Consider the following 26,317-nt stretch of genomic DNA (forward strand, 5'->3'; position numbering starts at 1 on the left):
CTTTGTGTCTTGAGACTTCACCTATGTAAGGAGTAAAGTGCAGTGTTTGGGTAGGGTAAATTATTGTGTTGACAGGAGGACTATTTTGGGAGCTCTTGCTGAACCCTGAGTGGCATATATAAATATAAAAAGCTGCTACATAAAACAATCTCCAATAATAGTACTTGCCCAACAGGCTTTGTATATGTATTTTTTGCATTAGGGCAGCTCAACAAGAGGATTTACGTAACTGTGGCACAGGTTCTGCCAAAACTAGAGAAGCGTGACTGTGTTCTCTGGTACTACCCTAAGATTTGTGCTGTAAATGCATCTGTGCAGGGCCGGTCCTGAATCTGATCAATCCTGGAACAGCATCACAAACTTGTGCTAAATCCATACCTAGTTCATCTTCAGGACTGCAGCACAGCACTAAATAGTAGAGTGCTCATTTTCCCTCACTAAAAAGAGCCTCTTCTAGAAAAAAAAAAAACCTTTGCCAGATAATTATGTTCTTTTGGTTTATCTTTGTGTCCTTTGCCTTCCTTTCTCTGACTTTATCTTGACTTTCTTTTTACAGTATTTCCCATGGCATTAGTCTGCTGTAAATTCAGCTAGGGTTCATAATTATCTTTGGAAAACACACACGCATAAATAGCTACCAGGAATATCTTATTTGTTTGTTTTCATTATAAAACTCATAAGAGGGACTAGCATTGTCAGTACCACAGACTGATGGGTTTGAGGAAGGCCTCCCTGGAGATAAGCAAAATTTTCCATGTGTCTGTGAAATGAAATAAAGGGCACTTGCTGACTTCTATTTAGCATCACAGACCCTTCTGACTAGCAGTTGGGATTTTGCTAACAAGAAAAAGTCTTACTCAGGGTACTATATTTGTAATTTGGTTGGATTTGGAACAGTATTAAATGTATGTATTTTTTTCATTTCTTTCCTTCATGGCAATCCATCCAATATATGGATTCTCCACTGATATGAAGGAACATAATCACACCAGGGCAGAATTTAGCTGCAAGTGTGCAGGTTCTGCGTCTGTGTGGCAACAAGCCCAGTGCCAACACTCAGGTGGGGCTGTTCTCAAATCTGTTCCCTTCCTCCAACACAGATCCTAGTACACGACACAGGAACATGCATATTTTAAATATCTGAGAACTGGCACTCAGACACTGTTGGTGATAGTAGAGACTCCCTCATCACAGAATCCCCAAGGCTGGAAGAGGCCTTCAAGATCTAGTCCAACCATTAACCTTCCCCAACCACAGTCACCCCTAAGCTGTAGTCCCGAGCACCACAGCCAGAGGCCTCTTGAATTCTTCCAGAGACCATGACCCCACCGCCTCCCTGGGCAGCTCATTCCAGTGCCTGACCATTCTTTCAGTGAAAAAACCCCTTTGCCCAGGTCCTGACTGCTTTCACTGTCAGAAAGAGCCTGTGCCTGGTGTTTTGAGATCAGGGGACAATGATGAATAAACCAGCAGGGATCATCATTACAAATGTGTTTCCTCTGTGTTCCCCAGGTAAAGGTAAGAGCTTGGAGATGGCCCCTGGGTCACTGTGGCTCAGCAGCATTTCCAGGTGAGTTTGGATCTCTGTGCACAGTAACAATTTGATTAATGTGGCAGTGATTACAGCTAGATTTGAACCCTAGGTGAAGTCTTCACATCTTCTTCATCAACATACTAATGATAAATCAAATCCTGACAACTCTTTAAGCAGATCAGATTTATTGGAAGTTAACAAAGCAGACAGGGAAACCTGCAGATCCAGCAGTTCATATACACCCCAAATTAAAAATGAACACAAAGTCCCATCCTCAGGAACTGCACCTCTTGTCCTTCACCACTTACGGAAAGCGGAGGGAAACGGAGAAAGCTTAAATTCCACAAGAAACAACATAATATACAAGTCATAGTTACAGATAAATCCTGCAGCCCCTTCCTAAACTGAACCAATGTTTAAGATTTTAAGAACTGCTCCAAACTTCAAGGTATGTCTGCATCAGCTGTGAAAGAAAAGGACAGAATGACTGTGTGCTGTCTATAAAAGAATATGTCTGTCTTTCATAGTAAAGAAATAAAAAATATTTCTCCTTCCTCTTCTATAACATATAGAGAGGATATTAATGACCAATGGAACTGAAAGTTGCTCTGCCTGAGTCCAAGAGCTGTTAATTTTCAGATACATTTTCAAAACAAAAGGCAGAAAAAAAATTAGCACAAAGTTTAGTAACAAAGCTGGTATACCATGACTATTTATAAATAAAAGTAGAAATATTTTACATTTATATACATAGACATCAGCTGGTATTTAAGGATACACATTGTGTTAAAATAGCATTCTTGTCCCTTTGCTGCTGCTCATTTAGTTGTAAAAAAAATAGAATACATGTATTTGATGCCAAAGCTAATATATACATCATAACTTAGAAATAGACAACAGACATGTGGAATAAGAAAAATGTACCCCCAAAAATTAAATAGGTATTTTTACGTTCCTCTTAAAATAGGCAATGGCTACATGTTAATTATAGATTTAATTATGCAGTGTCTTTAGTTAAAATTAATGTAACTTTGCATTGTACCTAATAATGTTCCTGTGTGTTTTACGGTATGAGAAAACACCACAAATTCTGTGTGCTTAGAGTAGGAAATATTGCAAAAACATAAATGTGTGCAAAGACTGGATACAGAGATTCTAATTGTGATGAAACTCTGGCCTAAATTATACAGGCCTAGGATACGTGTTGGGTAATATCAAATGGCACTATATAAGACATTTTTAAGTAGATCCCAAATCTGATCACAGCTTTTGCCTGAGTTTAACAAAAAAAAAAAAAATCCCGTATGAAAACTGTGCATGCTATGACTTGCCAATACGTCACCTACTCTTCTATGAAAGTGAGATTCTGCTCCTGAACTCTGACCTGGTCTAAGTGAATTTTCTTTCGCTTCACCACTTTGTTACACCTGCTGAGGGTTTGGGGTTTAAAACACACCTGGGTTGCTGCGGGAGCTGGGGTTGAGGAGGGCTGAGCTCGGTTGTCACCGCACGGTGACACTCAGGGTTGAGGGGGGCTGAGCTCGGTTGTCACCGCACGGTGACACTCGGGGTTGAGGGGGGCTGAGCTCGGTTGTCACCGCACGGTGACACTCGGGGTTGAGGGGGGCTGAGCTCGGTTGTCACTGCACGGTGACACTCGGGGTTGAGGAGGGCTGAGCTCCCTTGTCACCGCATGGTGACACTCGGGGTTGAGGAGGGCTGAGCTCGGTTGTCACCTCACGGTGACACTCGGGGTTGAGGAGGGCTGAGCTCCCTTGTCACCGCATGGTGACACTCGGGGTTGAGGAGGGCTGAGCTCGGTTGTCACCACACGGTGACACTCGGGGTTGAGGGGGGCTGAGCTCGGTTGTCACCGCACGGTGACACTCGGGGTTGAGGGGGGCTGAGCTCGGTTGTCACCTCACGGTGACACTCGGGGTTGAGGAGGGCTGAGCTCCCTTGTCACCGCATGGTGACACTCGGGGTTGAGGAGGGCTGAGCTCGGTTGTCACTGCACGGTGAAACTCGGGGTTGAGGAGGGCTGAGCTCCCTTGTCACCGCACGGTGACACTCGGGGTTGAGGGGGGCTGAGCTCGGTTGTCACCACACGGTGACACTCGGGGTTGAGGGGGGGCTGAGCTCGGTTGTCACCGCACGGTGACACTCGGGGTTGAGGGGGGCTGAGCTCGGTTGTCACCACACGGTGACACTCGGGGTTGAGGGGGGCTGAGCTCGGTTGTCACCTCACGGTGACACTCGGGGTTGAGGAGGGCTGAGCTCGGTTGTCACTGCATGGTGACACTCGGGGTTGAGGAGGGCTGAGCTCGGTTGTCACTGCACGGTGACACTCGGGGTTGAGGGGGGCTGAGCTCGGTTGTCACCGCACGGTGACACTCGGGGTTGAGGAGGACTGAGCTCGGTTGTCACCGCACGGTGACACTCGGGGTTGAGGAGGGCTGAGCTCGGTTGTCACCGCACGGTGACACTCGGGGTTGAGGAGGGCTGAGCTCGGTTGTCACCGCACGGTGACACTCGGGGTTGAGGGGGGCTGAGCTCGGTTGTCACCACACGGTGACACTCGGGGTTGAGGAGGACTGAGCTCGGTTGTCACCGCACGGTGACACTCGGGGTTGAGGGGGGCTGAGCTCGGTTGTCACCACATGGTGAGGTCCGGCCGCACACCCTGGAAGTCGCTGACGGTGAAGGAGCGGGAGCGGCGGCGCAGCGGGGCCCGGGCTGGGAGCCGGCCCTGCAGCAGGCCCAGGTAGGGAGCGGATCTCAGGAAGCGGGGGTAGCTGTCCTGCTCCATCAGCCGGTACACCGTGCTCTGCGCCGCGTCGAAGGTGCTGCGCAGGGGCTGCCCCACGCTCTGGCTTGTGACTTCCTTGGTATGAAAGTCCAGATTCACCTGGAGGACGAGGAAAAGGATATTTGTTTCATGTATGATCAGGCATATCCAGTGTTATTATCTAGAGCACTGATACGGTACACTGGGAAAAGACTTTTCTGATAAGAGTGAAGCCTTAAGTTTAAGCTTTCATATTTTCCAGATTCTATACTGCATTAGTTAATAACACTGAACTGCATATAAAGTGTTGGTGAGTTCTCCTCACAGCTCAGTCACACAAAACAATCCTTTTCCAGCCCCAGAACCAAGGACACCACTGCAGCTTCAGCCCAAAAAGTGCAAACAACAGGGAATTGAGGAGAGCAGACTGGGAGGATGGGACTGCATCACCTGGAGCTGGAATTGGACAATGAACCCCAAGATGGAAATGGACCAAAACTTATAAAAGGGTGAAAACTCATGACATGCCATCCATCTTGGGTGTAACCACAGCCGGGCTCTTGTACTGCCCAAGGTGTATCCTTTGAAGGTCTTTTAATCAATACCTACTTTATTCCTTTAACTCTGTCCAGCCTCTGTTCTAGTAGCCTCTCAAGGCCTCAGAAGGACCTTGAATCCCCCATACAACAAGATCACAGAATTGGTGTGTTCACCTTCAGTGGTGGCTCTAAGAAAAGTCTCCACAAATATATCATTGGTACCATGGAAAACTGGGGAAACAGAAGAAAAACTCTGATATTTGACTAAAAGTAACTTTCTAACAGTGATTGCTTTATAGTCACAGCTTCCCAGCTTTGCAATACTGGACTATTACAGATCTCCCCTGCTCTCACGTAGGATTAAAGTAGAACTTGTTCTAATGAGATGACATTTGTGAATAGTTAAAATTTCTGGTTTCTGTGTAGTTTGGGTAGTAGGAAGGTGAGAAAATTCTAATTTTTCTTTTTTTTTTCATTTAAATGGGTCTCTGGAGGCTTTAGATTGGGAAAGCATATCAAAATTACTTAAAAAATTAATTGTTGACCCAATCAAAAAGCAACTTTTATAATGTTTTTCTTTTCCTCCCTGAGAGGCACCTGTCATTTCCATACAACTAGTTGGAACAAATAGTCTAGACCTAAGAGCTGAAGGGTAATTAGTGATCAGAGAAGGGTCCACTCATCCAAAATTTTATGATCCCATCAAACTGTAGGTTCAGAAACTTGTGTGTAGAAGTTCTGCTGGACAAGGAGTCAGAGGAGATGTGCAAGCTCCAGAGCTGTGTGGTCTCAGCTGAACCCAAGGGAGGAAGTCACACCACAGCCAAGTGTCCAAGGTGAACCACAGCACCCACACTGCCTGCACCAAACTCAAGTATGGCAGAGAATGAAATTGTTATGTTACTGTGACTTCCCTGCTCTGTCCTCTCCTCAGCTTTCTCCTGCTCATCTCTTTGCTTCCATCAGTGTCAAGCATTGACAGTGTCAGCACTTGTTACCTGTCCAGGGCTGCTTCTCACCAAAGGCACACAGCAGGGAAAGGAATGGAAAGGGACATAAGTCCTTAAAAGTAGGCATTTCCTAGGAAAAGCAGATCTAAATCCTAATGCAGTCTATGGGAATTGCAGGTGGAAACGGCACCACTTTGCAATCCTTTCACTAAAATGAGAATTACACCTTTTTCACCCTCATTACAAGGAAGAAGAAGTTAGTGTTTAACTTCTGCTATTCTGGCAAATGAAAAATACAGATACTGGCAAATGACATATTTGATCTGCTCAAATGTGATAGAATTACAGGAAACTGTAAGTCAAAAAGACCTGTTAAAGAGGCTGCTTGTGATTTCACTGAAAGGCTGATGATCTCCCAACCTGTTCATCTCCTTTTTAGGGCAGGCAAAAAATTATTTCTTTTGTTTGTTTATGAACCCTTCCTAACACACTTCAGTAAAATAAAGAAGTTGGAAATATGAAAACTTTTTTCATTCTTAGGATACTAAAAAAAGGCCTTAGTGTTGGTGAAGATTGTCATACCAACATCGTTTTGTACTGACAGTAACACACCAAGGATATACAATTGGAGGTGGAAGGGTGGAAAAGGGAGATGGAGTCAATCAAGACAAGTCCATGCTCCTTCCAGAGTTTTAACTTTTATGAAAGTCTTCTTATGTCAGGAGACTGCAGGATTAGCTCTCAAAGCTGCTTCTTTGCATGCACTTCTTAAAAGAAAGTTTCACCAGATGCAGTTGTGTCAATCAAACACTGTGTATAATGAGGAAGGTCTTTACCTCTTTTGGAGCATCTTTCTGTATGAATGTTTCAAAAATGGTCTTGGCTTTTGGCAGAAGTTCATGTGCACTTTTACTTTTCTTGTAATCCTCACAGGCTATCCAGAATTCAATATTCTCTTCACTGAACTCAGTTTTCAGAAACTTTGTGAAGGCATCCAGCCCAGCTACAAAAGGGAAAGTTGAATTGCATTAAAAAATATATATCCTTATCAGAGAGTTACTCTTTCAAAGAGCCTGTGCAAGGTAGTAAAATATGTTTTGCTCCCTTGGGATAACACATTACAGATAACTACCATAAAATACATAAATGTTTTAAAGTAAATGCAGTTTCTCCATTATGATTCTGCAACTCTCCTTACAGAATTCTCAGCATCAGTAAAAAAATGCTACCAAGATCTCATAAATTTAGAAAAAACATTAAGCAAAACACGCGGGAGCATGTGGAAGTGGTGGACTTTATTCCAGCTGAGTATCAGTACAGGTTGATCAAAAGACTATTTGAATCTTTGCTCATAAGTAAACTACTCTTCAGCAGCAATTTAAAATGGATGGCTTTCTGCATCTCTATAATTTGCTTTATCCTGCTGTTGTTATGCTGAGGATATTTTCTTTCCCAAGCATACTTCATCTGTGGAAGTAATGCAATTGTGTGGATGTGAACTGTTCAAGGAACAGATTTGAAAAGCCCACAGTGTCCAGCACTGTAGCTGAAACACACGTGTGGCCCTCCAAAATGAAGGCAGGAACATATGTGCATTTGATAACTATGGGAGCAGCAGGGCCTCTCAAATGATGGCCAGCTTGGATCCAGTCACTGGCTTAGGAACAAAGTGTTGGGAGCGACAAAGTTTTTTCTGAAGTACATGGAGCATATGGAGTCAGGAATATTTGAGCAATATTAAGATTAAATGTTCCTGTTTACTGAAGGGATTCTTTGCTCTCTGCTATACTACTTTGTTCAATAAAACACCAAACACAAAAATGATTTTAAACTATTTTCACAAGTTGACAGCAAGCTATAGCCAAAGAAGACAAGGAGAGCAAGAATGCTGCCATAAATGACCCATCATACCTAGTTTAGGTAACTGGCATGTCTATTCAAGGACATAACTGGATTTTATAATTTACCATCCTTTGCCATCAATTTTCCATCCTAGCAGTCTGCATGGAGAGAAAAAAAAAAACTACTGACCTTTCTCAGAAAGCAGTTTGTCAAAAGACTCTCCCCATTTCACTGCTTCTTCAGGAGACACACTGCTTAAGAAACAGAAAGGAGTTTTGAAGAATTGTTCATACTATGCATTTAGGAGGCTGTGTAACACACATCATCTGTCACCATTGTGGCTCTGGACTGTTCCACAAAGCCTTTGACTAGATCATCTCACTAAGTGAGATCATTCTCTTAGGGGCTTCATGAACATTTGCTTTAACTCTTTCTTGACATTTTTTTCCTGCAGAGTAATATTCTTTTCTCTTTTTGTAAAAACATCAGAGCAGAGGCTTTTCGCTGTGGTATTTGTGTTGTCCTAGTAATCTTTAAGGGAATTGAGACCGTGTAGCATGGTAGAACTCATAAGGGAAGCAGGTCTTTTCAGCTATTTAAACTTGAGATAGTCATGCAGAGATGTAGTTTTGACTATGCTCACTCTGAGGCTGTTACCACAGTCTGCTTTTAATGAAATATGCAGAATTCTGTAGCCTGAAGACAAAACTGTAGCAATATGGTTTAGGTGTCTGTTTTACAGGGCAATAGTACGTGTAGTCTGGTTTGTTTACCACAAACATTTCAAATGCCATGTTATTCTGATACACTGTGCCTCTTTTATAAAACTCCTCATAGTCTTCATCAAGTATGTCAAGTTGCACGTGTTTGATTTCGAAAAATCTGCCCTAGGAAACAGCAAAGGAAAGGGGCGGGGGGGTAGAAAGCAATTTTTATCAGTTGCTTTCTGGATATGAATGTTTAGAACCATTTTCATTCCAGAACAAATCACAGGACACTGAAAGTATCAGTAAGTGATTGGTCTGGGACTAGTTGATCAGATCAACGTCTTATGGACCGAATGTTTCTGGAATATGATCCCACTTCCTCATCAAGGCTTGCTGTTCTATTTCCTGATTTACACAATTTGGGCTCCCTTGGCAGGCAGGAGGCACGTGAAGATTAGATGAAAGGAAATTCCAATCTCTTTGGTAAGGAATTTAAGCCAGTAATGACTATGGGTTTGCACAAAACTCGAAAGGAGGTGTCTTTGGGTTTATTTTTTTTTAATTTTAATAGGTGTCACATGTTTCATAGCTGAAGTAATTTCTTGCAGGAATGAAAATTTTAACTAGGGAGAAGAAAAGAGTTTGTGAGGAGAGGTACAAAGGCTGGAGAAATTAAATTCAGGAAAGCAGGGGGATTCTGGAGTCAGGGAAAATGAGACCTCACTCCCTTACAGCATTCATTAGTTATGAGAATTACAGTAAGTACAGTGAACTCTGTCAACTGCAGGTTCCTGTACCTACAGGAATTATTTTGGTCATAGTGAAAGATAGAGCCTTATGACTTCTGACCAAATACTCAGTTCACAAAGGCATGAAATGCTGGAGAGGATCTTTGCTGGGTTTGGAAACTCCTACTGTGAGTTTCTGGTTTTCCTTCAGTATCTGCTACATCCCGAGAGCCTCACAGACCCCCAACACATGAGTGCAGCAGTGAGCTTGTGCAATAATAGACAGAAACCAAGATTTGTTCAGCTTTGCCACTTTCTAAATATGGGAAGAAACTATTTTAAACTAATGGATAAACATTTTAAACTAAAAAATAGCTTTTAAATGAACAGATTAATTAACTTTTCTACTATCACCCCAATTTCCATCTGCAGTGTTTTATTAAAATCTCCTTCTACTTATTTTAGTAACTCTGTGTGAAAAATGGAAATCATAAAAGCTAAGTAAATCACTTAATAAATTTCAATCTATTATCTCACTTTATTATTTGAAAAAGAGTACATTTGTTTGTTTTCCATTTTTGACAAATATAATTGTCACTTTAATCCAAATATAAGACCAGCAAAAATCTGCAAGTTTCTCTTGCATACAAGAACAGTCAAATCTCTTTTAGTCAAGCACCAGCTGAGAGTAACATGGTAAAAGACAGCTGGCTGAATGAGGAAGTGATGTTAAAAGGGGGAAATTCTTCAGAGAATTGGTACTGCTCTGAAAGTGCTGTCTGACAGATTGTAAGAATGCAGTGAATGGCTGTACTTTGTATTAAATATCTGGGATATATGAGCCACCCAGCACTGTCTGCCTCTGCTTTCTCTTTACAGATGCAATCTTAGAATGGTTTTATGTGTTTGCAACCAGGATATCTCAAAATGTGAGCAATAAACATGGCCCAGTTACTCAGATGCACCTGTGGGAGTGTTTAGATACCCCCTCCCCAGCCACTTTTCCACGGGTTCTGGAAGCAGAGTTTCAGAGGGCCCTTAGGTGACCTCTACTACGTGCTCATTAATTAGCACATTAAATGGCTTGTAGAAGCAGCTCTGGTCAAAGCAGGCAGCTTGGTCCTGAAAGTGGGAACTGTTGGAACAAGAGAAAAGGCTATGGAAAGCTCTGAAACTGAAGTGTTCTCGAGTGATTTGTGATGGAAAGAAAGTGCTGATACTTTTTTTAGGCCACAGTGTTGTAGAATTCTATATATTCCTTCTTCTCAGTCAGGACCTACAAATGCAGTTCTTAATATAGCAGTGACATCTTGGTACTCCATTGAAGTGAGGAATTAAACTCTTATGGAAGTCAGTAAACCCAAGAATGTGCCCTGCATCTTTATGGTAAATACTAGGGACAATACTACCAGAGTGTATGAATTTTGGAGACAAGAATGTTCAACAAATTACTGCAGTTACTGAGGAACTCTGCATTCACTATTTAACACAGCTATGGCATTTGTACATCACAGAAGTCTTTGGAAAACCTGCTTTGCCAGGAGTTGTATGATTTTCCTGCCAGCTGCATTTCTGAGTGGATTATTGCTCTGTACAGTCAGTGGACTCATACCAAGGCTGCTGGCACAAGGTTAAAACCTCTCTGCAAGTGTATGGGGACCGAGTGGTGTTAAAACACTGCTGATTACCTCGATGCATACCAGGAAATTCTGTAGTGTTTGCATGCTTGGGTTACACTGATAAATTTTCAAAGTATTCCTCTGCCCAGTCTGAATGCACACACATGGGTACAGGAGACATCCTGAGTCACACAGGTGCTTCTTGGAAGGAATCCCCGACCAACCCAGTCTTTTACAATGTTTACCTTGCTGCTTTTGTCAAGTTTCCAGGTTTGCCAAGATGATCACCTTCATGGAATTCAGGTTTCTGCAGGAGCAGGCTCAGCCTATTTCTCTTCTGCTTAGCTCTATGACAGAATTGGAGCAGCTTTTCAAGAAACATTGTAGAAAGTTGGTTTTTCCCTCTCAAGCATTCTCTGCTTTTGCATTACAGAGCTCCCTATTTTCACTTACAGTAATGTTGGTGTTACTTCTCCTACATATATTATTCACATTACTGTTTTTTTCTTCATAGCTTAGCACAAATTTTGCAGTGGTAAAGAAAAATGGAAATCCTTTCATTTTCAGCATCCTTTAATTTATTTTAAAGAAAAGGGGCCAAACTTCCCATTAGAGAACATAAACAGTTGGCTCAGCCTCTTCTACTTTTAATGTTTCACAAAGAAAAAAGGAAGTATTACTTCCTGTCATTTGAAATTTTTGAAAAAAGCTTTCCCGAATCATATTCAGGCTTTAGAGAAGCATTTCTCAGAACTTCTTGCAACCTCTCTTTCTTAGTATTTTTAGATCATTAAATTGGTTTGTTTCTTGTCTTCAAAAAAGAACAAGAGTTGAGATAACTTTTCTTAAAGAGTTACTATTTTACATATACAATTTCTAGGATTGCAGTTCATGAGTTCTTATATATATGTCAAAAATGAAATTAGCTGTGCCCTAAATTCACCCCCACAAACTATGCTAGAAGAATCCTCCATGTAAACAGAACACGCAGAGGGTCGGCATGACCTGGACACTTACCCAGGCTTGCTCGCCTTGTGTGGCTCTTCCTTAATCGCCGATTTCATGAGTTTGTAATAGGGTTTATCCTTTGAAGCAGAAATGTTGAGTTGGGGGAATAAAAGAAGTGGGTTCTCCATCTTCCTCTAGAAAAGCTTCCGGCAAGGTTCCCTTTGCTCCCTCACCCCCGGTACGTGCTGGCTCCGGCTCTCACATGCTGCAGCAGCCTGCACTGCCCTGGCCAGCCCCAGCCCTGTGTCCAGAGGAGGCGGTGGCAGGAGGTGGCTCTGCACTGGCCACTGCAGCTGTGCCCACGCCAGGCTCTAAGGGCAGCTCTGGTTGTGCCCTCGTCACTTGGGGAAATGACACTGCAGCTCCGCAGGGCTCACACTGCAAGCCACAGCCCAAAGCGGTGGCTGCTCCGCACAGCTCAGCTCCTGCTCAGGGTAGGGTGACACCAGCCCGTGCTCCCACACATCTGTAGATGCCCTGGGCTTCTAAAATTAACCTTACTGATAGTAACGTCGCATGAAGTAACATACAGCCTTCTCTTCAGCTCCCAGAGGCGCCCCATCCCCTGCTCTCTGCAGCCTCAGTGCCATGTCCACAACACCCTGACTTCAAACTCAGAGTTTCTCAGCATGTCCTCCAAGCTTTGGCTGATCAATCATTTTGCAAGCAGATATGTTAATTTTTGCACCATTCTTCAGAAATTACAGCCACCCACTTCTATTTTCCTGTTTGTCCACTACTTGCTCCCTCTTTCACTTCTCTGTCTATGGATTTATTCTTACTCGCAATCTCCCACCCAGGATAGAAGGTCTTTAGTTCAGAAAAAAAAAAAATATGTGTTTTTTTAAATTTTATTTTGTTACTAAATAACCCAAAACTTCTCATTTCATTTTGCATAAGGTAAAAATGTATTAATCTTTGAGGTTCATCAGCACAAGTTATCTCTTCACATACAAGTCTGATGTCAGTTAAGTTTCTTGGGTTTAAATTCAGTTTCTGTTGGAGGTGTTATAGGAACAATACATTTAACAAAGGAACATCTTCAGTGTTAGCTGAATGAGGCACTGGAAGGGGTTTAAATTACTGCAGTAGTTAATTGATTAAGAATTGAATAGTTCTCATGTTTTTAATGGCAGTGTCTGATTTTGATTTCTCAGGTAGGACACTGAGCTTCAAGAAGAAGATGTGACCTCATTACCTCCCATAATTTTGTTGTGTTTTATTTACATGGGTACTTCTGGTGAGAGTTCCACTGGGCCATTTTTCTTATGGAGCTGGGGAGGATGGGAATGGAAGATACTAATATTCAAAAGAAATAAAAAAACCCCAACTCTCCTAGGAATCCAAATTTGTGAAACATTAAAAGAAGAATAAGATGCAATCTGTCATGATTTTTTTAAGAGTTAACTGAAAAATTCTCATGGGCCAGATGTGTGATGCAAATTTTAAAATCAGACTGAATGAGAAACAGTGCACAGCTGCCTTTTGTAACACAAGGGACTTTAGGAAGCAGGGTTACAGTTTAAATCTAATTTTCAATTTCAGAGAAGGCTTATTCATCATATCATGCATATTTTAAATTGGCTTTAACCACAGCTGTGTTTAATAATTTATTCTGCCTTTTACAGATAAGTAAATAAATAGAGATTGCATTATTTTATTTCACTTTTCTGCAAGAGTGTTGGTCACATGAGCTTTTTTTTACCTGTTATGTGTATAAAATACTGTCTGTGCTCGTCTGCCATAATTTTGTTACCTGCTGATTTCATCTCCCAGAAAATATTTGTAATTGTAGCCTCCACAGTCCATCTAAGCTGATTTAAGAAAGATTTGGAGCATGGAATATAATTCAGAAGTGAATTATGAGGGGTGACAGTGCCAGGCAGCTTCTAGATGGGGATGAGCAGCCGTGTCCCCTCTTTTAGCACCCACCAGGCATGGTCTGAAGGGCCTGTCCAACTCACTCTTCCATGACCCTAAATGGGGTTTATGCCTTAGATGATTGAATTATTCTTGTACTACACTACAAGCACTTGTGTCAGTCCTGACTGCAGCAGTGTGCTGTGCACCTCCTGAGAATTCACTTGGAAATCTGGAGGAGTGTGGAGATGGGGGGAATAATCACAAACAATCTTTCCCCCACTCACCCACACTTCCCCCTGCCCCCCATTAATAGAAAGCTTATACTAAATCTAGGCCATGAAGTAGCCAAATTGCCTCCAAGTCAGTCTGTGTTTTGTCAGCACTGCTGCTGGAGCATCCCTGTTTCGCATGGTAAGCTATAGTAGTTATACAACAGTATTAATGACCCTATAAAGGCTTCTGGGCCATTTTGGGTGCTGCAAGATGACGATACAGGAAAATGAGTAAATGATTTTAAAACCAGATAAAGCAGACCCAGAATATTATGTTGATGACATGACTAGAGATCTAGAAAGCTCAAAAAAAATTTGTGATGAGAACTAAATGTCCTGTTTCCCAACCGTTTCTCTAACCACTGAAATATATTCACAAATCTGTTGGGAAAGAGGCTACTGATTTTTAAGCCCTCAAATCAAGATTCTCTCTGAAATGTGAGAACAATATTGAGTTAATGTTCTATTACTTACAGAAATAAATTTTTCAGTGGTTAGATGAATACTAAATGTATTTTCATAACAATCTTCATGTGACACAAAAGTAAAATTTAATAGAGCATAAAGTGCAGGATGATGAGGTGATGTCCTGATCCTTTGGTCCTTCCTGTTCTTTGGCTGAAAAGTGTCTGCGCTGGCTTCTGTTGGTGTTTGATAAGTTCCTGTCACAGCTGATGATCAGGTCATGCTTTATTTGTACAGACACAGTAGCTGTCCTCCGTGAAAGAAATACTGACTGATAGTGTTAGCAACAAGGCCATTGTATTGTACACTGAGAATGTCGTGTTTCTTTTTTACAGGGAGTCTCTGAGAGATTCAGGCTTTCAGACCAGCTGAATAGAAGTGCAGCCCCAGTTCAGCTAAGCACAAAGAGCTGGAGCACAATGGGAAATCCTCCTTTGTCAGTAATCCCACAGCATCTCTCTCCAAAGCTGTTTTCCTTACTTCCCAGGTAAATGCAAACTTTGTCTCCTCCATTTCCATTCTCACGTTCTGGCACTGCCCAGGCTCCTCCACAGCCAGGCTCCAGTACTGTTCTTATTCAAATCCAATCTTACCGGTATGGCTTTTGTTGGGATAGGTTTCTGCTGAAGGGAAGCAATATTTATGAGAAGAAAAACAAAAAACCAAAAACAATAGTGCTTTCACTGTTTCTTCTTACAGGAAAAAATAAGCATGGAAAGAAACTTCACTGAAGAGCATGGGCTGAAAACATTAATTTCCATATTTTGTTTTCATGTAAAGACATTTGAAGACTTGAAAATTAAAATTATGTGTTTTGAACTAATTTGGTTTTAATTAATAATTCTGCTCTTCAATCACTTCTGACCAATTTATCACTCCTCAATATTTATGTCGTTTATTCCTCATTGGAAACCATAATTGGACGTGAAATTTAATAATAATATGATCCAAGTTATGGTTGTTTTTTTTTTATCTCTTCCCCACGAAGCAAATCCAGAAGGAAAAGAGTTGTATTGGAAATGTCGAGTAGAGGATCTTGCTGTCCACTAATTCAGGGAATTTGTTTAGTGGTGCCCTTAAAAGATGCATCTCAGGGGAGGGGGTTGGTGTGTGGGATTCTTCAGTTACATAAGGAGAATCATTGCGATGCCTGCACACAGCTCACCATGAAAAACGTGTTTTTCTCCTTTGTTGCTGCTGCTTAAAAGGAAGGAAACAAAATTGCGTTGTTTCAGATATGAAGCACTGACAACAGGAACATAGCACTTTGCTTTTGGGGTCTGCTAGCCAGGCATCGCTACAGGATTTTTTAAGCCATCCCTGATGAAAACTGAAGCGTGACGCAGGCTTGGGAGTCTTTGTAGCTTCATCAGAACTTCTGCCGGGGAAAGTGTTTACATCCGCGCTAAACAGAATTAATTTATTTGGTCTTTTGAAAGGTCAGAATAAGAAAGTGAGTCTGCAGAGTTCTCAGCTGTATTCATTTCCTGCCTGGCCCGCGGTTCCCGGCCGGCATCTCTGATTAGTGCTGTTTACAAGTGACATACATCACTGTCACCATTAATCTTCAGGCAGTGGTTTCCTCGGCTGAGCCCCGCGGTGTTTGCAGCCAGCTCTGACATCAGTGCTCATCAGACAACGGCGTGTTAATGACCAGCTTCGGGAAAGGCTCCCCTTCCACACTCACAGGCCTCTTTTAAAATGTGGTTTGTTCATTGTGCTATTCACCGGAAATGCTGAAGGCGGGAATGTTCTCTAAATCCTGCCCAAAGTATCCCTCCTACTGGAGTTCTGCACTACTGGATTTATTATTATATATTATATTATATTATATTATATTATAATTATTATATTATATTATATTATATTATATTATATTATAATTATTATATTATATTATATTATGTTATAATTATTATATTATATTATATATTAATTATTATATTATATTATATTTAATATGTCTCTTCACATGACAACTTTATCTTGGGGTTTTTTTTTAGGTTTTTTTTTTTTTTTTTTGAAAGACAGATTTTATCAACCCACGGCAATGGAGCAAACGGTGGCAGGTATTGGGCTGAGAGTTTTCTGGTCCTTCTGGGAAAGGTGTGGGACTGTTGCTTGGTCATGCACAAGAGGACTGTGACTCCTAATCCACTGACTATTAACCGTAATATCAGACTCCCTACACAACACAAGGGAATAAAATCCATGTTGCATCAGGACTGAGTCTGCTATCGCTGAACCACTGGGTGGTTTAAGCAGAGCCAACATGCTTAATGCCAGGCATATCCTTACTCTGCTTTTCCAGTCAGAGTATCAGGAATATTTCGGGATGCTGCAGCCCAGGCTGAGCTACCAGGGCAGGCATTGTCAAACCTCCACAGTGATTCTGCAGTATTTTTTTTTCAGGTTATATTTTATTATATTTTATTGTTACTTCTTCCTGATAACACTTTGGTTTTGTGTCCTGATTTAGCTGAGGCAAATAGTCCAAGGGCTTACAAAGTGGTATGGTGGATTTCCCATCAGAGCAGTAAAAAATTGGTACCCAAAAAACTTGAAAATATATAGCTAAATTTCCATATGAATATGTAAATATATTGTTTTCAAAGTCTGTCACAGGAAGACAGCATCTGAAGATATAAAAGCTACATGTCCTCTGATCTTTCTCTTCAGTAATTACCTAAAGACGTTCATCATGAAAATTAGGTAAAAATAATAATGTTACATCACATTTCAGTGCAATCTTCAGAACGACTGAGAAATTTTCCAGGAAGGTTCAACTGATTTTTGAGGATTGAACAAAGCTATATTCTAAAATGTAAGCTGGGACAGTTTTATTTCCTAGATTATGGAAGTTTTACAGTTGTAGTTTTCTTTTCCTGCTCCCAAACTGAGAAATCTAATGAAGAGTTTGGCTTTGAGGCAGGGATATTCCTTGTCAGCCTTTACCAGTCAGTCATAGTCTCTCATCCTCTTCGCTAATACCAGAATTTCCAACAAAAGCCTTCTGTCACCAGGCATCAGAGTACCAGCTTTCCCACAACTGCCGTTCAGTTTTTTCAGATTTGCAGGAACCCTCAAGAAAACTTGCTGGTTACCTAACACAGTGAGAGGCTGAGGGCTGTGAATCCTAGAGAGCCTTCAGGGAAGCTTCAGGCATAGCAGAGACAAGGCTTTGCTCTAGTAAAGTCCTTGTGTGAGTGTTTAATTCTAGTCGTGCAAGAAATCTTATTGGATTTGTTTGCAGTGTTGTGTTGGAGACTATGTGATCTGGCAAAGATCTGAGACATTTTGGGACCCAGCAGATGTGAGCAGCAACAGCAGAAACAATTGAACCCATCCTTCATTCTGCTGGGCAGCCGGATGGATTTTGTGAATTCCTCACTGTCACCCTGTGCTGTTATTACCATGACAAAAGACCTTGCCATTTGGGCACGATCCATTCCTTGAATTTTTCAGGCTTTTAGCCTGAGTCATGGCATGCTTCATGATTATTGTGAGTTTGTTGATACACTTCTTAGCTTTTGCACGAGTTGTCCTTGGTGACCTCTGGTTTTCACACCAGATTATCATCAGGCCAAATCTGCTGCTCCTGTCTTTCTCCTCTGTGTTTTTCTGCCACCGCTAGAATAACTAGAATCACAAAAATAAGTTTTGCAAAGCTTGCCAAAAATGCTTCCTCAAAACAGAGGAAGCGTGATATTTGCAGTTTCAGTATGCACACTAGGAAGGGAGCTATTCTAGTTTCTCTGTTGAGTGAAAACAGGTGATCATTTATTAGCTTATGCTGTCAATTGGATAAACATGAATCTTTAATAAGTTTGATATTGCTGTGGTCACCAAATCTAATACAAATGTTGCACTTCATCTGTTGCTGATCAGCCTAGATTGCCTGAGGACAGACTGTTGATCTGAAATGCGTCCTTGTGGCATGTATGAAACAATTTCCATTCCAGTTTGCAGTGACCACAAGCCATTTTTTGCAATTCCTAGGGAAGGTCTGTAGATCAGGAGTCCCTTTGCTTTACTTGATCCACAAGCGCCTTTCAAATCCTAATTTAGAGATTTTCACTGAGGCTAAGTATTTTTTTTTTCAATTCAGAATGATCTCCAAGTTTAAAGCGTTTGCTTTCTGATTATCAAATTCCTGTCTCATCCTGACAGTGTTGATACATGTTGTCCAGAGGATGGATATATGGGCATCCAGCCCTTCCAGCACCAAAATAAGGCACTTCAGCTGGTGGCTGACAGTAGCCACGGCTGTCCCGGTGCTCCCTCTGTTGGAAAAGTTCTGACATGTCCTTTCTCCCCCGCAAAAAGAGGACATGAACACCTCTGCCTGGGAATCAACATCCCGCACGTTCTCCAGTCAAACCCAAAAGAGCTGTGTGCTGCATCCCCCTGCTTCTGGTACCTTCCATCCTCCCCAGCTCACGCTGGTGAGGGGGGCTTGGTTCAGCAGCAATGAACAGAGCAGCCTTTCTTAAGGACTAAGAAATAATCAGTGCAATAGTCTGATCTTTTTATTCTTCCCAGGTGCTTCCCTGGTGAAAGGAGTCAGTTGTTTGGTGTTTTCCAGGAAACAAAGAGCCTGATTTCCAGCACAGGGCACAGGCTGGGGTGCAGCCATGGAGGGCGCAGGACTACAGCTCCCAGTGTCGCCCTGGGCACAGCTCCTCCCGGCCCTCCTACCCTCCTCCCTTTCATTAGCGTGCTCTGTTTCTTCTCTAGAGGTAGTTTAGCCACAGCTTGCCTTGTCAAGGTTTCCCCCGAGGTTCAGAGCTCTGGGAGCAGGGTCAGACCGGCAGCCAGCAGAAAGAGCAGCTTTGGTACCCCCATGTGTCCGTTCCACACCTCCAGCAGATCCCTGCTAAGTCACACAGAATCACAGAATCAGTTTGGTTGGAAAAGACCTCTGAGATCAGCGACTCCAAGCTCTGACCCAACAACACGTTGTCATCCAGACCATGGCACTGAGGGCCGTGTCCAGTCCTTAAACACCTCTGGGGCGGTGACTCCGCCACCTCCCAGGACCATTCCAGTGTCTAATCATCTTCTATGTGAAGGACTTCTTCCTAATATACAATCTAAACCTCCCCTGGCACAGCTTAAAACTTTGGTCCTATCACAAATAGCCTGGGAGGAGAGGCTGGATGCCACCTGGCTCCAACCCCCTTTCAGACTGCCCTTGTACCTGCAGTTTCGCTGCCTGGTTCACACCAACTCATCCCAGACCTGTGTCGTGATGTGAAGATCCTTGTTAGCTGCCTGGGGGGCAAAAGAGTTGGCCCTCATGACTGTGCAAACTCAGACCATCAACTCTCAGTTTAAAGATCTTCTGTATCAGAGAACCCTTCTGTTCCTGCTGAGAAGGACCTGGATGCCCTTATCACCTGCTCGCTTCTGGTGGATCTCCAGTATCCAGAGCTGAGTGATCATGCACTGCTGTCCTGGTCACCCTCTTCCAGTGACTGGCCCATCAATAACAAATCTCCATTTGTGTTGATGGCACAGGCCCTGTTTTTTTTCTGTTTCTGTTACTTTTGTGGCAGGGCTGTGCAGACGTGGCCAAAGACACAACTGTTCTCTTGATATTTGCACATGTAGTCATTATCTGGCAGCTGAGTGACTGCAGGAACCCGCATCATCTCAGCTGTAAAAAAAAAACAGGTGGGCTGGGACCTGGGGTGATTTTCTGGCTTCTGAAGGATCATTTGTCACTGCTTTGCCCCAGTGGTTGCCATGCTGCACTCATTTAGTTGGTGTGATGTTTATCTGAGCAGAGCTGAAAACAGGGAACCCCAGCAAGCCCTAGGGGCAGAGCCAGAGCAGACACTTCAAAGCAAAATCCTGGGCTTATGCCTAGGACATATGAGGGAAAGCCTCCTGTGCACAAGTAAGCCTCTCTGAAGTCTCACTCCAGCTGCTGCAAAACGTGCTCCTCTTCAGGTGCCTTATTGATCTGCACTTTCTGCTTATCATCACTTGAGGGCGGTTAAGCTCATGACAGGTCTTGGTCTAGCCAAGTGTGATTTGATCAAATGTTAGCATTTTAGCTGTTAAAGCAAAACCCAGCAAAGCCAAGGAAAAAGTCATTGCTTTGGGGCTGTGTCCAGGTTGTGCCAGGGAAACTGTAGCTGTTAATCACCATCTTCCTGGGTGGGAGTGGATGCTCTCCCTTTCTTGAATACAGCCTGCTTCAGTAGATTGGCTGGTGCCGTCTAAGATCAAAAATGCTATGTGTGACATTATCCTGCAGACCTTCTTGACATAGTCTGGCCTGTGCAGGGCTAGAATTCTTGGACAGAATTTGCTAGCAAACCGTGTTAGTCATATGAAAAAAATTGTGGTCCAGTGACCAGTGTCCATCTCAGTGTGTAACTGCACATGAATGCCACAGCAGTGACAGGAGGCTGAGTAAGTCCAGCCAAAATCAGTTTCTTGGAGAGGATGGAAATTTCCTGTCTCTCATTCCTGGTCTGAGTGACTCAGTGGCTTTGTATGGACACTGTGTAGGGTGTGTGTTGGCACATGAGAAATGAGCACCAGAGCTCTCTGAAGAGAGGGACACAGGGTCCAAGAGGGAAGGCCAAGATGTGTGTAGGGCCATGAGCCTTCAAACCCTACAGGATGTGTGGTGAAAACCAGCCTGCACCAAAACAATGCTCAGTGATGTTTATCTACCCTATGGCAGGCACACAGCTGACTGCTGCCTCCTTGCTGCCCTTCAGGCAGCCCTGGTAGTCCCTGTGCCATCCCTTCGCATTCCTTATGATACTATTGGAATTTTTCTCCTGAATTTTTCCTCTCCCTGCATTAGCAGCTGTGAGCTTTGGCAACAGAAGTGTGGATGGTGGACACACACAACTCCTGACCCTGATAAACACTGGGATAAAATATAAGGTGAAGTCTGCAGTGTGATCTGAACTGATACTGAAAGAATGAGCAATATTCCTGTGGCCATGCAAAGCTCCAAGTATCCTAATTATCTGGGATGATGGCATGACTAATTGGGCAAGGCTGGGTGTGGTGCTGGTACAGCTGCTTTGCTCGTACATACAGGAAGGAAGACTTCTTGATTGAACTTGAACTGCCTGTGGATCCTTCCTAACATTCCTGATTGAAGTTTCCTTTTGGTGGGACCAGGTGGCAGCTGATCTATAGAAAGGATATAGGGTGTCCTATCTCTCCTTGCTCTTTGTGAGTGTTGGACCAGATGAGTTCTGACTCCCTTCCAGACCTCGGTTACTCTGTCAGTAAGACTTGAGAGTCTTCCTGAAAACAAACAAGACAACAAATTGCCCCAGCAAACCAGAAAATCATAGACCAACACAAACCCCCTTGATCTTTGCCTCGACGCACCATAGGAACTGTGGAGCTGTACCTTGGGCTCTCCACCAGTTTGCTCTGGGACACATGTTCCAGGGGCCACAGCTCCCTGGTTTGGCAAGGTTCAGCCGTTGCTCTGGCTGAACCAAAGGCTATAGATGCTGCTGGTGTGCCTGAGTAATGGGCAGAGGCTTGTGTTCCAGGGAGCAGCTGTTGAACAGGAATCAGGGAGGCCCTTTAGCTGAAGTTACAGCAGAATCAAACAATAAATCCTCTGCCAGATCAGCTGTGTTGCTGCAGGCGGGGCTATGCTGTGCACACCAGCAGTGGGCAGTCGAAATCCATCCCAGTGTCCACCCCACACCCGGGGATGGGGGACCTGGAGGGGTGTCCCCCACAGCCAGGAGAAAGCAGAAGTTTTGTCTTGTGTTAGATTTTTCCTCGGTCTTAGCACTGTCCTGGAAATTAGCACCTGACAGGTGTCTGCTGGCCAGGCAGGAGCTGGGAAGATTTCAATGTAAGGAAGAAGGTAAAGCAGCGTTGCTTTGTTTTCTGAAATGAGTGAGGTGATTTCTTCCCTCCATGTCCCAGTCCCAGGCTCTTGTATTTTTCATACTTCATTAAAAGTGTTTGTAATTATATGAGTGGCTTCAGAAGCCAATTAAGCCTTCATTTGGAGGCTGCTCTGGGTGCTGGAAGCCCTCCATTAGCCTGGGCTTCTGCCAGGGAAAAACACTACATAGTCTTTAACAACTGTACCAGCTCCTATCTGCTTAATGTTGATTTTCCTATTAAGTTCAGCTAATACTTTTCTAATTGTGTGAGCTGGGCCTGAAGCCAGGCCTGGTGACTTTTGCCAGCTGCTTTCAAGGCTGAATCAGAGATGAGCAAAACCCTCCCAAACACTTCACTGCACACATGCTCGGCCCCATCTGAACAGTGGCTGCTCTCCCTAAAAGTGACTCAGGCTCTGCTTTGTGCCCCAGGTGCTGTTTCCCAGGGCAAGACCCATCCAGCCAGGAGACATGGATGCCAGGGAGCACACTCAGCAGAGTACCAGGAGCCTGGCACTGCAGGGAATTTGCCCCAGGAGGTGCCAGAAGGGATGCCATGGACTCAAAGGCCAGCCCACATCTCTGGCTATCGATTAGCTACAGAGCAGGAATTATTGTGTGGGCTTTCTGAGGCAGAAGATAAACTACAAACTGCCCAAGAGGGGATATTTGGAAATAGAAGGACATTCACAGCTCTTCCACAATGTGGAAGGGAGGATGCTGGCTTGTTGGTGGGGTAAAAGACTTCAGTCAAGAAGCTCAGGGATGCCACTCACCTGCTGTGAATCTGCTGCTCTCGAGAGGGTGGCATGACAAACTTTCCAACCCAAACCATTCCATAATTCTATGAAATTTAGGCAGAAGTATAAACTCATTGCTGACCAGCAATGAACCTAAGCACATCTGATTTTATTTAGTAATTGAACTGCTTTCTTTAATTAAAAATGGCCAGGCAATTAAATAATTTAATTTTAAAAATCTTATTTAATTTCAATTAGCTCTGATTAATGGCTATTCCTTCGAATCAAAATATCAATATGATAGAAAACACTAGTTTTGAATTTTTCATTTCAGGAACATTACTGTCTTTTAACTTTAAAACCCTTGCAGCTCTAATACAATTATCATGTGCCAGTCAAGTTTTAATGCCTTATTACATCCTAACACTGACAAATACAAGAGACTCTGAGCTTGTGTTTGGAGCTGATTTGCTTCTGCAGAGCCCCTTGTTTGAAGCCCCTGTGGGCTGCAGCCAGCCACTCACAGGGAGCCTGGGCTGTTTGACCAGGTGCTAGCCAGGGCCCTGGGATGACAGCAGGCCACCAGAGTTCACTGACAGCCACAGGACTCCTGCATGCTTTGACTCTGCAGATCTTCTGGAGCATTTGTTTTTCAAGTTTATTCCTCTCTTAAGGCAGGATTAAGATTTACGTGTTTGAATTGGGAAATAAGATCTGGAAGCCAAAATCGTATTTCTTTTCTTGACCATAAAGATTAAAATTTAAAAAGCAGCCATATGACAGGTTCAAAACCCAATTCATTGTGGAATTTCTGGCGACAAAACATGGCTTCCGTGTAAGGTGTTTGGGGAGGGAACTTTAGAGAGCTTGTAATTCACTGCAACACAGCACTAGACATCCGAGGAAGTCATTATTGTGGATGGTTTCCTGGTAGCATAAAGAAGCAGGAGGGAGCCAGGCTGTTTCAGAGCAAAGTTGAAAACACTAATTGACTTTTACTCACTGGGAAAGAAGATGTAGCATGACAAATGGTTTTGTGGTTTGAATCATTAAAGACCAAGGAGAGAGTTGCTGGCTAATGGGGCTCTACTGGGCAGAAATGGCCGTGTTGGGGTTGCTGCGAGCAATCTGCAAGGTGTGCTCATAAAGCATAGGAGGAGTCAGCAGGACCCTGTTTGGCACAGCTGGCCAGGGGGAAGAGTTGCTGTAAAGGATCAGAGAGGAACCGGCCAGCGCCTGATGCTTGCCATGGCCTCTGGGCAGAGCACAGCTCCTCATGGGAGGGCAGAGATGGCTCTGCCCATGTGGGAGCAGTGTATCAGAGCCCCTGAGGGCACTGATGGGTCTTAGCTGCCCCAACCATCCCCACCTGGGCTCCCACCCACATACTCTGCTCATGGACCAGGAGCTCCATTTAAACTCAGGTCTCAAGCTCTGTTGTAGGTTGGTTTGTCTCCAGCCCCATCTCCTGCTAGGCCTTTCTAAATGTCCCCTTCTCTGATCTATCCTAGGGCTGTGGATGGCCATGTGTAACCTGCTTTGCTCAGCTGCTGTGGGATGCTGCTCTCAGTGAGGACACAGCCAGTGCTGGGGTCATCCTCAGCTCCTGCCTTGTCTCCCTTTGGGCAGCATCTCCCCTTCTGCTGCCTCCTTACACAGCACATTTTACAGTACATCCTCCTGAGAAGGTCACTGGAAGTCTGCTGAGCTGCAGGAGGGGTCACCAGACAAGCCCTGCGAGGAAAGGACTGCTCTGTCTTTGGCCTGTCACCTGGAGGAGAGGTGCCTTCTCCCTACAGCAAACTCATTTCTTTGCTGAAATTATAAAGTATGACTCTGGTGCTTCTCATTTCATATATCATATACACATCAGGGTTTATTCTGGCTCTTGGAAGAAGTGAGCTCAGAAATAATCCAAGGGTCAATTTTCTAACATTAGGCTGGAATTGTCTTTATTTACTTCTACAGACTTGGCCAAAGCTCAAGGCACTCTAATACTATGTATTCTTCAGTAAACACAATTAACTGGAAACTCAGAAACACTGATATCATCTTTTCCCTTGAGACTGGTCACTGTGAACTGCTGTCTCCAGCCAGAAATTCAACTTCCTTTTTCCCCAGGGTTGCAGAGTAGGTGGAAATCCATTTCGCTTAAAAAAAAAAACCAAACAAACAAAAAAAACAACTTTTTTATTGATTATGCAGCTTAGCTTGGCTTATGGCAGTCATCAAAGGGTAACAAAGCTTGGGAAGAATGGGAAGGTCAGGATTGTACAGAGCCAGTGGGTCTGTGCTATTCAGCAAGAGCTGGGTGTTTGTCCCTGAGGCAGCCAGGTGGGATCATTAGGATGAGGACATGCCACAGCCCCAACATTCAGCCACAAATCTGCACAAATGTGGAGACCAAAGCTGAACTTTAAACTCCTGTTCTACCATCTCCCCATAAACCCTCTCTGAAAGAATGCAGAAAGACCCTCTAGAGCTTCACCTTGCTCCAAGGCAGAGGCAGATAAATTATATTTTTAGTGGAAGCTCTTCGATGTGGTGTTAAAAGCCCTTGTCCAGGTGATCCAGTCTAGTACTTCATGATTTTACGTCTGGAAAAATCTTGTCTGCTGCCTAATCTAATCCTTACTTGGTGTAATTGAGAACAAACATTTCTTGTCCTTATCCAGCATGGACACACTAACAGTTTATCATCTCCCTCTCTGTAACTGCAGCCTTTTATGGCTGTGATGTTTAGGTACTTCATGTATCATTACCCTGTGTCCCTTTGGTCTGCCCACTTCTAGACTGAGCAAACTCTCATTCTTCCATCTTACCTTTTAGGTCTGCACTCTGGACTCTTTCCAGTCAGTCTGCAGCCTCCTTGAAGAGCAATATCCATCTTCCAGCCTTTTACTGAATGTCTGAAGGAGGCCAAGCCCTGTGATTATCCCACATGTAGGTGTGTAAGAGATTTGTAACAGAAATACTAAGGTTGAAGTGAAGCCTGAATTGTAGTGTGTGTAAAGAATGGGGAAAAAGCAACAGAGTGAGGATTAAAAGAATGACCTGTACTGATAAGGTAGAGCACTGCTCCCAGAACTGGGTTGTAAAACTGCCATTCCTGGTTGTAAAACTGAAGAATGTGACCAAAACGCCTGCAGTCTGGTCAGATCATGGCACAGACAAGGCATCACAAGACCCCACATCCCACCACACACCACTGCTTTTCCTGATGGGCCTCCAGGAAAGCAAACGTGTCCAGTCTAGGAGAAGCAGATAAGCCTCAAATCTGAAGAGTTTAGCCGGTGCTATTGGTCGCAGGAAGGGCAGTATGTACAGGTTAAGGCTTCATTTCTGCACACTGTGCTGTGCTCTTGGCAGCATG

General features: G+C 43.5%; 1 protein-coding gene and 1 long non-coding RNA gene across 6 annotated transcripts in view; one reads left to right on the forward strand and one right to left on the reverse strand.

Annotated features, from left to right (window-relative positions):
* Positions 1 to 26,071, forward strand: part of LOC137479015 (uncharacterized) — a 59,334-nt gene extending 33,263 nt beyond the window's left edge. The window contains exons 3-4 of the long non-coding RNA XR_011001935.1: positions 14,651 to 14,802; positions 25,774 to 26,071. This is a non-coding gene — a long non-coding RNA (uncharacterized lncRNA). The remainder of the gene's footprint in view (positions 1 to 14,650; positions 14,803 to 25,773) is intronic.
* RGS18 (regulator of G protein signaling 18) lies at positions 1,701 to 12,147 on the reverse strand. 5 transcript variants are annotated; one of them, XM_068199175.1, is made up of 6 exons: positions 11,725 to 12,141; positions 10,953 to 11,054; positions 7,843 to 7,907; positions 6,648 to 6,814; positions 4,159 to 4,442; positions 1,701 to 3,374 (listed from the first exon to the last, which is right to left on the reverse strand). In XM_068199175.1, the coding sequence occupies exons 1-5, from the start codon at positions 11,841 to 11,843 to the stop codon at positions 4,188 to 4,190; spliced, it is 708 nt and encodes a 235-aa protein (XP_068055276.1). In that variant the 5' UTR covers positions 11,844 to 12,141; the 3' UTR covers positions 1,701 to 3,374; positions 4,159 to 4,187. The 5 variants fall into 5 exon arrangements, with proteins under 5 accessions (XP_068055276.1, XP_068055278.1, XP_068055280.1 ...); XM_068199177.1 differs by having other exon boundaries at positions 7,843 to 7,904; positions 11,725 to 12,138; XM_068199179.1 differs by lacking the exon at positions 10,953 to 11,054 and having other exon boundaries at positions 11,725 to 12,147.
* Positions 26,072 to 26,317: the final 246 nt, after the last annotated feature.

This window comes from Anomalospiza imberbis, chromosome 9 (assembly GCF_031753505.1).
Source record: "Anomalospiza imberbis isolate Cuckoo-Finch-1a 21T00152 chromosome 9, ASM3175350v1, whole genome shotgun sequence".
NCBI lineage: Eukaryota > Metazoa > Chordata > Aves > Passeriformes > Viduidae > Anomalospiza > Anomalospiza imberbis.

Excerpts from the sequence above, each read along its gene's own strand:
- RGS18 (XM_068199175.1), bottom strand. The coding sequence starts at position 11,843 with ATGGAGAACCCACTTCTTTTATTCCCCCAACTCAACATTTCTGCTTCA. Across the intron at positions 11,055-11,724 it reads CACAAGGCGAGCAAGCCTGG|AGCTAAGCAGAAGAGAAATA; the intron begins GTAAGTGTCCAG and ends ATTCTGTCATAG. Across the intron at positions 4,443-6,647 it reads AGAAAGATGCTCCAAAAGAG|GTGAATCTGGACTTTCATAC; the intron begins GTAAAGACCTTC and ends CTCGTCCTCCAG.